The sequence below is a fragment of the Rhinoderma darwinii genome, chromosome 5, assembly GCF_050947455.1.
Source record: "Rhinoderma darwinii isolate aRhiDar2 chromosome 5, aRhiDar2.hap1, whole genome shotgun sequence".
Taxonomy (NCBI): domain Eukaryota; kingdom Metazoa; phylum Chordata; class Amphibia; order Anura; family Rhinodermatidae; genus Rhinoderma; species Rhinoderma darwinii.
This window is the reverse complement of record NC_134691.1, coordinates 92105953-92122568: the sequence shown is the minus strand read 5'-3', so window position 1 is coordinate 92122568 and position 16616 is coordinate 92105953. Positions and strand designations below refer to the sequence as shown.

The window sequence follows — 16616 nt, the reverse complement described above, 5'->3', positions numbered from 1 at the left end:
TTCCCGTGTGGTGCCAATTTGTAGGGCTAATTATCACACTTTGAGATCACAAATCCCCATGTTGTTTACAGGAAACTCTTTTACACTTTTCTCCATACAGTAAGAATCATAGACAGTCATTTCAAATGTTTTCTCTCACATCATATATGCAACTTTAAATTGAGACACATTTTGTGACTCATACAACATAGTTTGTCTGGCAACAGGGATCATTGATGTCTGCAGAGGATTGGTTGTCTTCAGAGTATTTACTCGGGAATCTTATGGCCAGTTAAAACTGAGAGGTTCTTCTTGAGTATAAAAGGCATGGACCAATAGAAGAATGAAACCAAAAAAAGAATGGATGCTAAGAAACTAAGAAGTAGTGCATCTGCAACAGTTAAAACATGGAAACTCAACTGGGAAGTCCCCAAGTATACGCAAATAACTAGTGAGATATATGTTGGTCCCCCAGTAGAAAGGGTGCTGCCTGATTACCCTGCCATGGCACCTCGTAGAGCACGTAACTTACGTGACTCTATAGTACATAGCTACCTAACACCAACTAAACCGGGTAAAGTTTTTGCCACTAAAGGCCCAAAATGGGGTTGTAAACCTTGTGGGGACTGCTTGAGTTGCCCCAATATCGAACGCTCCGAATTCTTCACCGATTCTAGTGGCATGAATCAATTTAAAATCTGTTGGTCGATTACATGTAAAACCAAAGGGGTTATTTATCATGCAACATGCCCATGTCCAAAAATATATATAGGTATGACTACTCGAGAAATACGTGTCCATGTCAGGGAACATGTTAGAGATATTGAGAAAGCTAAAACAGCAGCAGACGTGGAGCTATTAAAAACGATTCCCAAACACTTCCGACTCCATCATGCATGTGACTCCAGACTCTTGAAAGTGAGAGATATTGATCATATCAATATTAATATGAGAGGTGGTGACCTGAAAAAACTTCTTCTACAGAAAGTATTCAGTTGTGATGCTTTTTGGGTTTAACACCCTAGAATCAACGCATTGAACTTTATATTTACTTCATTTACTTTTTATTTGGGTATATTGATTCATGCTGCTTTTTCGGTTTGGTCATATGGACCAATAGAAGTAGTAGGAGCGGTTGCAGAAAGCAAGAAGAAACTATGATCCAGCGCTGATACTATTTAAAAGGAAACCGTGTTCCAATTTTATTCCAAAAAGTTACAATTCCAATGTATACAGGGGTGGTTGCAATGGAAGTTTTGCCTATGTGTTTCGGACAACACTCGTGTCCTTACTCATGGCATATCAAAAATGTACAATACAATACTTATATATCACTCATCAGTATCATAGAACATGGGGCCCTTGTGTGGTACAAAAAAAAAGTGTGCTTCCTATTTCAGGTAAAAAATAAATAAAAAACACTACTTGCAGCAGAATTTACCACTCCGTTTAATTTTGCGTTATAAGCTGTGGTGCCCTTTTCTCCAAAACTGAGCACTAATCTTCTGCAAATTGCTGTGTAAAGGTACTTTTACAGTGGCCATTGTGGGTTGTGAAATTGAGCGCTGATCAACAGGACAATTAGTTGATCGACGCTCGTTTGTTCCTTTCACATGGAGCAATGATTGGTTATGTATGGGGACGAGTGATTGCTACTATGATCGCTCGTCCCCATGCATTTGCATCATGTTGGCACAGGGAGATGTGCTGCCGACAACGATAAAATTTAAAGCTGCATAAAAGATTTGATCTGCCAATGAACGAGCTCTTACACAGGGCAATGATCGAGAACGAGCATTCATATGAACACTCATTTACCTGACCATTGGCCGGTGTAAAAGGGCCTTAAAGAGGATCTGTCAGTAGTTTAGTAATGTCCTATCTCCTAGCTAATCTAATAGGTGATGTCACACAGATAATTCTAGTGAAAATTGTGTCCCAAAAAGTTTATTATTTTAAAAGTTATGAGCTTATTTTCTAAATATGCAAATTAGGCTATATTAGACAAGAGGGTGTCAACACCAGCGATTCTCCTGAGGTGGAGCAAAGCTACTTCACACAGTGTGAGAGACGGAGGCTGGAGGGAAGGGGATCACTTCAAATAGCCATATCTACCGGAGGTATCACCAGTTGAATACACATTCGGGAATGGAAGCTGTATACTATATGATCACACTGTTGCTGGGCAGGGATGAGGAGAACTGTATGACGCTGATTGGACAGCGTCATACAGAAAACATTACACCGCCCAGAGAGAAAAGAAAACGTAACCTCCCACTTGGCAAGTATAGCCAAATTAGCATATTTAGAAAAACGCTCATAACTTCGCAAATAATAAACGGTTTTTAAAACAAATCACACTGCAGTTCTCAGCATTAGAGCGCCTATTAGATTAGTTGGGAGATAGCGCATTAGTAAATTGGTAACAGAGGCTCTTTAGGTGAAGATGTAGTGCGTCCTCTTTGAATGTCACTTTCCATATTGACTTGGGACATATATTGCTTTAGGGTCCTTTTTAGGTTAGTAGCTAACTGTAAATCAATGTTCATCCCAAGTGAATACTGATATTGATAGTGCCCTGTATTAAAAAAATCGGTTCATTAAACTTTATTGCGTAACTTCTGCTGGATAGATGGAATAGTATATAAAATAAATATCATAAATTCACAGATGCTAAATATTCAGCTATGCACACATCACTTGTAACAGGTCAGATGTACTACAATATTACAGAAACCACTCAAATAGATTGTGTCCCCTCTACTCTGCATGTAGGGTGAAAAAAAATTCTCAAATCCATTTTGTCCTAGGTGACAAAACCTAGCACCTTAACAAGGGGGCATATTTGATCTTTGATATGGGCCCCCATTCTATCTACACCACTGACTGGACTACAGCAAAAAAAATGCACCTTACAGAAGTTGTCTATCTGCATACCCAGCAAAAAGATTATTTTGAAGATTGATTTCTCTGGGGTGGGAGAGATATTGGTGGTAGGTGCTAGAAATGGGAGCACATACGTCATTATTAAATACCGATCCTCGTGATATACATTTTACTGTTGATATCTGTTTCCACATTAACATCTAGTTTGTTACATATATTTGTTTGCTACAACTTTGTCTTTATGTGGAAAATTATTATGTTTGCTGCATTTAATTTTTTTCTTAGACAATCATTTTAGTTTATGTATAGAAATAATTTACAGAAAATTTGAGTAGCTTTGCCAATATACAGGGCATTGCTCATCTTGTAGTGAATTTGAGTTACAGCCTGCATTATATTCTAAAATTGCATTCAGATTTTTGCTGGTTGCTACTGAGAGCAGTTGACTTTTGACAACCTTCTAATGGCTAAGGCTTCTTTCACACTACTGTTAGTATACATTTACCTCTCTTCCATCAGAGGAAGAGAGGATCAAAAGATTAAACGGAAAGCAACGGTTCTGTTAGAATTACCGTTGCTTTTTTAAAATATTTTTACTGATACTGAATTACAGATTGTGTTATATTCCATTCTCATCCACAACTGCATTCATAATTCTGCACGCTGTTGAGCTCAGTGTCTATTAAGGCTGGGTTCACACGAGCATGTTCGGTCCGTAAAGGACGGAACGTATTTCGGCCGCAAGCCCCGGACCGAACACACTGCAGGAAGCCGGGCTCCTAGCATCATAGTTATGTACGACGCTAGGAGAACCTGCCTCTCCGTGGAACTACTGTCCCGTACTGAAAACATGATTACAGTACGGGACAGTTGTCCCGCAGCGAGGCAGGTTCTCCTAGCGTCGTACCTAACTATGATGCTAGGAGCCCGGCTCCCTGCAGTGTGTTCGGTCCGGGACTTGCGGCCAAAATACGTTCCGTCCTTTATGGACCGAACATGCTCGTGTGAACCCAGCCTTAATAGACACTGAGCTCGACAGCGTGCAGAATTATGAATGCAGCTGTGGATGAGAATGGAATATAACACAATCTGTAATTCGGTATCAGTCAAAATGTTTTTAAAAAAGCAATGTATATTTAAAGATACTCCACTTTTTACGTAGATAACATCCATGTATCAACTTGTAAAATGGTGTTCAGTATTCTAGATATGACTAAAAAAGTTAATATTTTACAATTCTGCCGTTTAAAGCATATTTACACTTTTTCAATCTTAAATAACAGCAGGAACTTCGTCTTTAGTCTGATTAAAATGCACCGTTTTGTATATACAATTTCTATGCAGACCGATGTGTCTCCATGGTTAAAGACTACAAACAAACCCTGTGTAGCCTGATTCCGCATTCATCTGTTACTCCACTAACTCTGCTACTTCTTCTTGCCACCTTCAGAAAGTAATTATGTGTGAAAAATGCTGGTGGAAGTGTTATCTGCAGTGCTTGTAGCATAGTCAATGACAGTGTTCTTGTGCGTACAGTAGTCATCTTGTATCTTTCCTGTTGGCAGTCTTCTTTTATCATTATCCTTTGCCACACCTGTATTTCATATGTTATACCATGTCCATATTCCTCATGTCTGACTTTATAATTTATTTTATGCAGTTTGATCTTCATATGATGTTACACAAATTAATATATTATGAAGTCCATCTAAATCTAATATGTTTTCTATAGGGATAGTTGTTGGCGTGAATGAGGGAGAATCTTACTCTTGGCCAGTGTGTAACCTTTGTGGAAGCAATAAACTGCGACCAATGAACCCAAAAAGGTAACATTTCTTTTGCTGCTTATTAACATTACGTATAAGCTGACATTGTAGAAAATATCTGAGCTTGCTTGAGGAAGAGCAGAACAGCCATTCCTTTTAAGTGCAACTGATGTAGAATTCTTTTTACCTTATTATAGTTGTTATTATCATTATTATTATTATTATTATTATTATTATTAATAATAATAATAATAAGTTCTGTTAAATAGGCATTTCACAGTTACAAACCACCTCTTCCCCTTGGCTAACAACAAATGTGTTTAAAAAAAAAAAGAAGAAGGAAACCGGAATTATTATACTGTGCCTCCACACAGTATAATGCCCGCATAGTGCCCCACACAATATAATGCCCCATAGCTGCCCCAACGCAGTATAATGCCCCCATACAGTATAATGCCACTCATAGCTGCCCCCACACCGTATAATGCCCACATAGTGCCCCACACAATATAATGCCCCATAGCTGCCCCTACGCAGTATAATGCCCCCATACAGTATAATGCCCCTCATAGCTGCCCCCACACAGTATAATGCCCGCATAGTGCCCCACACAATATAATGCCCCATAGCTGCCCCTACGCAGTATAATGCCCCCATACAGTATAATGCCCCTCATAGCTGCCCCCACACAGTATAATTCCCCATAGTGCCTCTCACACAATATAATGCCCCTATAGCTTTCCTCAAAAACAGTATAATTCCCCATAGTGCCTCTCATTCAGTATAATGCCCCATAGCTGCCTCACGCAGTATAATGCCCCATAGGGCCCCCACACCGTATAATGCCCCATAGTGATCCCCACACAGTATAATGCCCCATAGTGATCCCCACACAGTATAATGCCCCATAGTGCCCCCCTACACAGTATAATTCCCTTATAGCTGCCCCCAGCAGTATAATGCATCCATAGCTGCCCTCCACACAGTATAAAGGCCACCCTAGCTGCCCCATGCCCCCACCTATTATAAGGCCCATATAGCTGCCTGCCACACAGTATAATGCCCCAGAGCTGCCCCACACAGTATAATGCCCACATAGCTGCCCTCTCACAGTATAATGCCCCGATAACTGCCCCCGCACAGTACAATGCTCCCATAGCTGCCCTCTCACAGCATAATGCCCTATAACTGCCCCCACGCAGTATAATGCACCACATAGCTGCGCCCTCACATTATAATGCCCCGCAGTTGCCCCAACGCATTATAATGCCCCCACAGCTGCCCCCACTCAGCCCCAATAATGCCTAACAAAAATAATAAAATACATATTCACCTAACCCTGTTCCAACGGCGAGTGGAGGAGATCCCTTTGCTTCTCTGGTCTGTGTGACTCGGCGCAGACTGGAGCGATGACATCACTGCCTCACGCCTATCTGCACCGAGCCACTCACTGCTGCCAAATTCTGTTTCTTTTCCTGAGGTAAGCACCGCTAGAGATGTCTGGGAGTTGCTTATCGGTCTCCTCATAGGAGAAGTCATTGCTGATAGCTGTTAGCTCAATGATCGTTTATCTGACAACATATCTATGGCTAGTATAACGTTCACTCCATTCAGCCTGCAATATACATGATCCAATGAAAAATACATTTGAAAGAAGGCTTGGTCCACAACAAATTTGGGGATTATGTTCAATGTCAATGGGCTGTTTGAAACAGTCTGCTGAAAGTATGTGCCCGTTGTATTTAACCTTACTCATACTTCTGCCATTGACTTCTATTACAACTTTTTTTTTTCACACAGTTCTATTGATAAGCATAGTTGACTTTGCTTTTCAATATAGTTGAGGCAATGGTGTCCTGGCGTATACTGGCCATGCTTTGGCAAAAGTCTGAGGGCTCATTAGAGATATAAGTCGGGAGTCTTTCCTGTCGCATACGCTGAATGTGGGCTTTAAAAGTATTCCCATGCTGAAAGAGATGATGTGGCACCTGGAGTTCAGGTGCCGCATGGTTGGTGGTATCATATGCCATTTCTATTTCTCATCGTAATTTTGTTTTTATAAATGGATCCTCTGTTTCAACTAGTGTCTATGTTACTTATATCAAGCTGTGTTTTATTTTTTCAGAAAGTTGCAATACTTGTAAAATTCAGTCCATGGCCTTCCACAAATGTTATGCAGTCTGAACTATGCCTTGTTCACATAAAGTTGGCTGTTTTTTTTTCTGCCAATAACCAATTTAATGTTGCCACTGTGTTTCTAGAATAGAATAAATAATTAGGTTTCTTATGGGCCGTGGGAGTCGACAATGAAGTAATTACCCCATTCTCCATAGGAATACACTTCACTATAAATACTTTTTCATAATGGCAAAAGCAGCATCCGGGTACAGACTGCTAGGCCTGTTCTCCGGTGTTTTCAGTTACTTGTTGGTGAATTATTCATGGCAGGTTCAACATCCCCTCAACAATCAATACTTATGTTCAGAGATAAACATGCGCTGCGCTATCATCTCACAGTGGAATTTGAGCCTTTCTTATGCTTTTCCAAGACAAATTAGGACTCTAGTAGTTCAATACATGTGGTGCCAGTGGCACTACAGGAATGTCTATTGTAGAAGATCAAAGTGTGTGACATGCTGAAAACTTGTTAGGGGGAGATGGGACACTGATGTTGTGCCAAAGATTCCCTATTGTGTCAGTGGCACTAAAATTGCAGAACATTAACTCCTGTGCCATCTATATAGTGAGGGCATGAGAAATGTTTGTATTTACTGTAAGTTTTACAGACTGTTCACAACTAGAGATCATACTGGGCGTACTTACTTAGTCCCGGGCTACTCAAAGATGTAAAGCAGCAGCCCATTATCTGTAGTGTAGGCAGACCACAACTGGGTTAAATTGCCCTTCAGTTTCTATTTGACTAAACAATGCAGCATTTACGAGCCAATCAGTTAAATGTAAGTCCTGAAAAATGTGTATCGGGCAATAAAGTCCATAATGATGCCAACAGGTGGCATGATTTCATTTTTAATAATAAGTTGATCAGAGAAAACTTTTGAATACGTCAACAAGAAGAGTCGTATGGGATATGGAAAGCCATACAAAACAGTGAATTTCATGGCATGTGTTGTGCCATGTAGGTTTCTTAAAATGAAGATGATGACCGTGTAACAGAACAGTTTGGATGTCTTATATCCTCTCAAAGTTGCTTATAAGCTAGGAATGTATTTCTCGGTCACTGTTTCTTGTTGTTTTTTCTGCCAGATGCTCATTTTACTGTTGTCAGTGCAGTATTGATGTGCGCTCTCCAGTTATCAGGATGCAACTTGAAGTATTTCTACAATGTCAAACAAGGCCACAATGTAAAGTAAGACTAAAAGTAAGTTGTGTTTTTTTCAATAATGAAGACTGTGAATCATGAAGGGACTTAGGCCCCAAGTACATGTAATATGGCACCCATAGCAGACAATGGGACCCTACTGTACCACCATATGTCCTGGATTTCATATGGAGATGGCATCCTCCATCGGATGCTATAATAAGCAGATATTCAGCAATACTTCTAGGGCATCGTTTCTCTGTAATATGGTGCCTTATGGAGGTACCATACGGTGGAGCATGTAGTATGGAGCCTTAGAGACTCATCGCACTGCGGTACAAGCTCCGGGCTCTTCCAGGCGCATTAGACTCCAGGCTTGGTCAGTAGTAGCATAAAGAATTGTTATATAAAATAATTTTTTCAATTGGATGTAAAGGATTCCTTGAATATTGCTCACAGTCTTACATTGGAAGGCCAGTCATCCCTGTGTTCACAACTGAAAAAGACTCCTGTTCCCATGCGGCGATCATAACAGTTTGGCTTGTTGAATGACAAAAATGTTTAACACATCACATTAATTTTAGGTATAGTTATTATTGTCAGCTAAAAATGATCGCTTTATTTACACAAAGCTATTGTCGCTACACATAGGATCACACGTTAATTGTAGCTTTTAATAAATCTTCTATACAAATCTACATCTTCTTAACAGAGTTCCATCCTACATTTGACTAGGACATGAAGGCTTAGTCACACCATGGTGCTGATGCTGCTACAGGGACCACTCCAGATGCTGACAATTGGCAAATATTAAAATGTTTAATATGTGTATACATTTTTCCTACAGATATGTGAAGAGACTATTTCCTCTATTTTGGGTTCTTCCTCCAGTGAAGATGGGGTAAGTCTTGTTTGGTTAGTTTGATCATGCTTTACTGAAAGGCTATGTGCACCTTTTTTTCTTTTTATTAAATGAATGTTGTATGATAAGCAACTTTTATAAAAAAAAAAAAAATAATTCTACTTTTTAAGATACAACTTCTATCTATACTGTATACATAGAAGCTTTATCGTTCTCTCAGATGATTCCGTCAGTACAGCTGAACTGACAGTTCAGCTAAGAGAAGCTCCTGCATGTCTGACACACAGGATCCAGCTAATATCAATCACATCTAAGTTCATAACTTAAAAAAATAGATTTTGGCACTTGAGTCCCCCGATACCTCTGCCAACAATTTCTGATAATGTGAAAGGTAAAGGGAGGAAGTCACAAATCACTGGTATTTTATTGTTACTGTCTCCTCAGAACAGCAGTAGGTACAACCTGCCAATGTTCAGTAGCTGCATTGTATTCCCTAAAGGTGTGCACCATGTTGTGGAATATGGTTCACTATACATTAAAATTTCACAATGGTGGGAGGATAATGTTAGTAAATAATCTCCCATAGTGTGTTGTGGTGTTTTTTAGTTTCATTGTTTGCATTTTGAGGGGATGTCAAGCAATGATTCCCAATAGTTCTCTTTTTAGCCCCTATAGGATTCATTCATCCGTTTTCTAAAGTACTGTAATTCTGAAGTACATTATCAGGTCAAATAAAGGGAGTTTGAGTCACAGGGTACTCTTAGGCTGGATTCACACGAGCATGTTCAGTCCGTAAAGGACGGAACGTATTTCGGCCGCAAGTCCCGGACCGAACACACTGCAGGGAGCCGGGCTCCTAGCATCATAGTTATGTACGATGCTAGGAGTCCCTGCCTCTCTGCAGGACAACTGTCCCGTACTGTAATCATGTTTTCAGTACGGGACAGTAGTTCCATGGAGAGGCAGGGACTCCTAGCGTCGTACATAACTATGATGCTAGGAGCCCGGCTCCCTGCAGTGTGTTCGGTCCGGGACTTGCGGCTGAAATACGTTCCGTCCATTACGGACCGAACATGCTCGTGTGAATCCAGCCTTAAGGCCAATTTTAGCTGGTGCAACGAGCGCCGATCAACAAGACAGCTCCTTGATCGGCGCTTGGTTTCATCTGTCACAAGGAGCTATGTATGGGGACGAGCGGTCATCACTCTGATTCCTCGTCCCCCATACATTATTATCATGTCGGCAGTGCGTCTCTCGGTTTACACAGGGAGATGTGCTGCTGCTGACAATGATAATATTTTACTTTTTTAAAACGATACCATCAGCAGATGAACGAGCGTTTGCTCGTCGTTCATCTGCTGATCGCTGCCCTGTTTACACAGGGCAATTATTGGAAACGAGCCTTCTGTGAACGATTGTTTGCCCGATAATTGCCCAGTTTAAAACCCCCTTTACTTGTCTAGCTCTGCAAATGAATAGTTGTTCATCTCCAGATCAGCGAGTTAGTTAAATATCATCTGTTTGGAAGAATATCTTGATACATTTGCAGCATGATAGTCCTCCTGTAATGATGGAACCGTTTGACACAATGTCATCATGCCACCAAATGGAATAAAAAGAAAAAAGGATGGATCACACAGGTGGACTACGGCTATTTGTAGCAGTCCAAAGTCAGATGTGATCCAATTGTGCACGATTTGCTAAGCTCATTCCATTTGTTGGCTCTTGTGTTTGCTTTTGCTGGTTATTATATTCAGTAGAGTACATGGAAAAAGTAATAGGTTAATGTGATAATATTAATGAGCAATGTACAGTTAGCTGTGTAACCTTTGCTAGCAGTAATGACCATTCACTGATAAGCAGCAGTATGACTGTGTGGAAAGAAATCTCATGGATTTATCAGCAGCAGACATTGTGTAATAATCCAGCAGGTTCTTGGCTTACCTGTACTCCACTGTCTGGGTTGTAAAAGCCATAAACTGGGAGAGGACATTGCTGCGTGATTTTTATCTGCATTCTGTGCTGCTTTGAACACAACGTACAGTGCTGTTTGCTGAGCGTACATCCCTTTTATCTGCAGCGCTACGAGGTGAGCACTGTCCTGGGGAAGGAGCTGGGCCCACTCCCCTGCTACGTCCATTGTGTGGCCAACATAGTGTGCCTGGAGGAGATCAGTCTAATACAAGCCGGATCCAGTGACGATCAATGACCAATGGACCCACACTATTCTTGGACTTTCATAGAGGAGCCTCTGATTTTGTGTACAGCAATGAGACTGTAAATTAAAGCCATTTTCAGATGTGATTCATTTGTGTTTGTTGAGTGAAATATCCCATAGAGTCAACAAGCAGGAAAACAAAACAAACAAGAGAAGACATTTTGCTACATTTAAAAGCCTTTGCCCCTGTCTTTTTTGATAAAAGCTGGGTAAGCACCCCTGTGGGAGGTGTAATGGCGGTGACCGTATTTGTTGTCCCCCACCTTTCCCAGAATATGCTGTTATATGGAAACCACTGAATAGAATGTGTTAACGACCTGCGCAATTTTTTTACCTGGTATTTTTGGGGATTTTTGTTGTGGGGTAAATGCTCTGTGTACCTCTTATGGCCTGTTGCTTCAGCTACAGCACAGAATTGACAAGTACTGTATGTGTAAGCTGCACTAATACACCATTATTATGACCTGTGTATAAAGTAATACGCTGCGAACACGATGAAAAACTGTTCACATTATGCTACAAACTCGTTTTGTGGCAGTGATTCTATTAGCTTTCAGAACCAAGAGTTTTACAAATTTCCATCATGGGGGATGGGTTTATCCTATGTTTACCAGACTTCCACCAGTTATTAGACGAGCACTGAAAGATATGTCCATCAATATGTTTTGAAATGAATGATACCAGAGAATAATACCATAATTTTGCAGTAAATAAGCATTTTAAGAAATGTTGTTAATACTGGTTTACTTCTACAGTGCTTGGGATGATCACATGACCGCTTTTGACGTTTATCCCTTTTAGCAGTTGTCACCTCATGTACGCCGTATAGAAGAGCTGTGCATGACCTGGCATTCCTGCCTGATCCACCTGGCTGCACATATTCTGTTTATTATCTTCTCGCAGGTTCGAATGGCCTGATGCAGTCTTTTTAAGTTATTGATTAACCAGAATAGTGGTGATGTGTGTGTTACAAATGTGTCAGGACAGATGAAAAAGAGCTGAGTTTGTCATTTGGCACAACTCATGATTTGTGGTTTTACACAGGAGAACCTACTGCTGCTGCAGAGAGAATGTATAAATATAACTCTACTACATCTGTATATGTAACTCCCAAACTATCCTGATAGAAGATATTACATTTCACCCAAAATACATTGCACCCCACATGCATTAGCAATAAACCATAGACACAAGTATTGGTGCATTTTACGTTTTTATTCTTAAAAATGCTGTAAAAAGGATCATATAAAAAGTTGAGCATGCTCATTCTCTGTCCCTAATATCTACAATACAAAGTCTTTTGTCTCAGAAATCACTTAACAAATGTACCATAGCTGCATCAATACAGGGTATAGAAAACTAAAATTACAAAAATAATTTAAGGGAAATGTTTTAGCTTTGTTTTATAGAAAGGAAAATACATATATATAATATATTTATAGTTCTATATTTCCAGGGGTAGCACGATTATTGGCTACACATTCAATAGAGAAACTGAAGACCAGCACAATTTCCATTTGGCACTGCCCAAAATGTGCCTTCCCCATACAGTACTTCCAGCTAAAGGCTGCTTCAGCCAAGTAAGGCACTAACAGAACATGTCAAATGCTTCTGCTACTGGGATGGCTCCACATGGGCTCTAGCAGGACAATACAAGAACCAGGACAAGTAACAAGCAACAGGTACTGATGAGAGGGCTCCATAGCACACAACAGTCCATGCCCAGGCTACAGTTCGTACCTCCCAGCATGTATGCCAGGCAGAAGCCTGTGTATATCTATCAGCTGCATCACATCCAGCAGGTAATATAGAAAAGTGCTGGCACCCCTGCACCTTTACCTACAATACTTGATAGGAAGCCAGATCTATGGCACTTGATTGATACATTGAATGCCAAAGAGGACAAGGCAAGCTGTCTGACTGGCACACAAGGGGCATTAGGGACCACCGCTCCCAGTCCCTTCTGCAGGATATTGGTAACACAGCTTTATTGCACTATAATAATATAAAACAGTCTGGTGTTGGCTCAGTCTTAAAGTCCCAGCATGTGGGTGGCTGTGCAGAGTTCAGCCCTCCCTGCTCAGTGGAGCTCTCTGCCGGGCTGAGGTATTCAGAGTTGGGTATTATCACAGTCCTTGTGCTTGGTGCAGGTTACCGGCAGTCTATGCCCCCCAGGCTGGAGAGGAAGGTGCCGGCGGTGGCCGCGGGGGGCAGCTGCTTGAAGAAGTGTCTTAGGTTGGTTAGATCCCTTGTGAGCATGTCGATCCTCTTGTGCAGCTTGTCGTTCTCGGTGGAGAGCTCGAGCAGTTTCTGCTGCATGTCTACGTTCCTCTTCTTTGCCTTGTCCCTGCTCTTTCTCACCGCTATGTTGTTCCTCTCCCTGCGCTGCCGGTACTCGGGGCTGAAGCGGTCCAAGTTCTTTTTGCCCGTCCTGTCCTTGGTGGTGGCTGTAGATGAGGCAGGGGAAGGGCACGCAGAGCTGGCGGAACTGGAGGGCTCCGGGGAGGTGGGCGGGGTGGGCTGAAGGTTCATGCTGGTCTGGGCACAGGTGGCAATCTGACAGGGCAGGGAGGACGAGATGTCTCTGTCAATCCACGCGGGCTCTTTCTTGAGCTGAGACACTTGCATCTTGCCCGGGTGCTGAGGTGCCAGGAGGCCGCTCAGGTAGTCGCCTCCACACTCCCCCCGGTCGCCGCCACTCTTATGGTTGTTGTTGAATAAATCCGCAAACAGCTCGTCGTTACACAGCTCCAGGTTGGGCACCGAGGACATGGAGTCTATGTAGGAGCTGAAGTCTATAGCGCTCTCATCATCATAGATGGCAGTGGCTGCGCTCAACTCTGCCAGGCTGCTGCTGCTCACAGGGGGCTCCGTGTCCTCGCACATGGCACGAGGCTTGCAGAGAGTAGGCGAGCTGCTCACTCTCTGCTCGTAGAAGTTGGTGGGCTCCATGCACCAGGCGGCATAGGGAGACACACAGCGCGGCTCCAGGCTCATGGACAGGGTGCTCATGTGAGTGACTGGTGAAGATGGTACAGGAGATGGCACCGAGCTCTCAGGATCAGCTGTCACAGGACCGTGTAGTGCGCTGGCTGGCCGCTGTGTGTCGCTGCGGTGTGTAGCCGCTGTATCTGTTGCTGCTGTCAGTGAGCGCAGAGTGCTCTACAGCTGGATATATACTTCCCGTCTCCCTCCCCGCCCGCATTGACGTCCTGGGAGGGAAGGAGGGAGGTGGTGAGTGTGCGGGGCTGGAGCAGTTCCATCCTTCACCTACAGACGTCTTAACCCGTTCGGGGCTCAGAGCTGTGGAGACCGGGCTGGTGTGGTGAAATTTAACGCGCGCTGCACTTACAACGCAGTCTGTGGAGATTTCATGTAGAAGTTTTTTTTATTTGGGTCGAGAAGTAATTTCTTCTGTTTGTATGAGGAACATGTCACACGAGAGAAGCCGTGACAGATATTTGCTGCTGTACATTCCCGACTCGTTGGTGAAGATTTATCAGTACAATTATGCCAGAAAATGGCACTTAAAAAAAGAAATAAAATAAGGGGAAGATGCCACATTTATGTTGACACGAACAAATATTGTCGTCTTTTTGTCAGTAAAAGAGGACGCGCCATGCGACAGATTTATTAACTTTTTCTGTCACTTTTCTAGAGAAACAATGACCACAGAGCTGAGCGGCGAGCGCCATGGCAGAAGTGGTCACATACTTTCATATTCTGCATAATGACTGGCACATCTTGTAGCTTTTATGCATATGGCGCCATTTCACTTGTCATACGGGATTTGTGTGCCCATATAGAAGCTGCAAGGCTGGAATTCGATTCTGATGCAGTTTTTGAGCCACTTCTAAAAAACGTTACCTTCCTTTTACCTTTGCACATTTTTATCGGCACCGCAGTAAAAAATTCAGCTGTGGTACAAATAAGTAGCATAGTCCCCAATAAAGACAATGAGGCGAATTCTTATGCGAATCTGATGCACAAAAATCTGAGTGTATGCCTAGAGAGTGTGGTAAGAGCCATACAGGCGGGGGCAGGGAGTCTAAGGACCACTGCCCAGTCCCTCTCAGTTCTCGGGTAGAAGGTAAAGCGGTTACGTGTGTAAAGTAGTGAGGTAGAGCCCCAACCTTGTTCAAATCTCATTTCTTCCCAAATTCCCAACAAACGCCTGTCCATTAGTTTGTACAAGTGGCATTTCTAACCCCAGGCTTCCTGCCTACATGCGAACTTCCAGCTCGGAGCCGCTTGACTTGTTACATTACAGAATCAAAATATCAACAACAGACAGTTTATCAGAATGGCTGAGGCCATGGGCAGCGGGGCAGGTCCAAAATTTCAATCATGGTTGGTTTTTTTTGCGATCATCACAATGTTTATGTCCCCTGATGGCAGATGGGAAAAGAGGGTCGGGAATGTGATATTTCAAGCATGTACGCTCAGCCGCTTCAAGTGGGGGAGTCCGCTATCTTAGGTGTATAACCGGCTATAGCAAAATCAAACCTTCCTGTTCCCTATAATGGAGATGCCTTTCGGATGCGGTTTACATGCTGCAATCTTGGTGATAATGGTGACTGGCAGACAAATATTTGTAAGCAGGTTAGTACAGTTTTTTGGCATACGAGACTGATTTCAATTTGATTGATATTGGTCTGTATGGAGATAAATTGGTCAGAAAGTTGTACATGTAAGTGCACCCCAAAGTGTGGTAGTCATAGGTATAACACATAGTAATTGTGTTCATAGGTAATAGTAGAAAGAAGGGGCACCGTAGTGGGCACTCACCTGTAGTATTCAGCCCAGTGATGTGATAAACATGTTAGTGAAATTCTATATGAATCATTACTGTGAGATATTCTGACCTTTATTGTACCAGAACGGGTGTGTATATAATCTAAAGCACAGCATGTTCTCCTCTACAGAACAGAAAGCACAGACAACATAAAGCAATACTCTAGGCACTTAACCTTTTCTACGCATAATGATAGAATGATTATGTCTTCAACAGAATTACACCTTTAAAACCATGAAGAATACAGAACAGTGCACGTGACCACCATATACACGTGACCACCTATATAAGACCGGTCAATGTTATGCCAAAAATCTTTTATATTTACCACAATAAAGACATCTAAATAAAAAAATTCTCAGCAGGGTCAATGGGAGTATTATGGAGCTATAGACACTCTTTGTACCAAGTATTCTCCTATAGAAGCAATGCTTTAATGGCATAATACCACCGTAATACAATACACGTGGAGGTGCAGTATGGGCCCATAGATTTCTAGGGCTGATCCTTAATCAGTCGTGTACATGAGGCCTACACGTCTAATCCACCTGTACACATCTTGGAATGACTAGTGATATAATCTGGACATGCGACTTCCTGACTGACTGTTAACTGGGCACTGATCCCATAAATCTCTCATGGGTAATTCACTGCAGAGGCCTCTCTTTGCATGTATTCTTTACAAGGAGAAAAACGACTTCCAGGTTTGTTGATGCCAGCAGAATAGCCCATTTTCAAGCTTCATGTTTATAGTCGCTTTTGTTAACGGTCTTACCCTTCAGTTCAAAGTA

The 16616-nt window shown here is 42.1% G+C and overlaps 2 protein-coding genes across 5 annotated transcripts in view; one reads left to right on the top strand and one right to left on the bottom strand.

The window, feature by feature from the left end:
• Window positions 1-11116, top strand: part of SPIDR (scaffold protein involved in DNA repair) — a 551620-nt gene extending 540504 nt beyond the window's left edge. For all 4 annotated transcript variants that reach the window (XM_075826268.1, XM_075826266.1, XM_075826267.1 and 1 more), the window contains 4 exons: window positions 4598-4691; window positions 7896-8010; window positions 8798-8851; window positions 10893-11116. In XM_075826268.1, the coding sequence (XP_075682383.1) occupies window positions 4598-4691; window positions 7896-8010; window positions 8798-8851; window positions 10893-11021 (392 nt within the window). In that variant the 3' untranslated portion in view covers window positions 11022-11116. The remainder of the gene's footprint in view (window positions 1-4597; window positions 4692-7895; window positions 8011-8797; window positions 8852-10892) is intronic.
• Window positions 11117-12224: 1108 nt separating this feature from the next.
• On the bottom strand, window positions 12225-14128 carry CEBPD (CCAAT enhancer binding protein delta). Its single transcript, XM_075826269.1, has one exon. It carries the CDS (start codon window positions 14040-14042, stop codon window positions 13182-13184), a length of 861 nt encoding a protein of 286 aa, XP_075682384.1. The 5' UTR covers window positions 14043-14128; the 3' UTR covers window positions 12225-13181.
• Between the last annotated feature and the right edge of the window lie 2488 nt (window positions 14129-16616).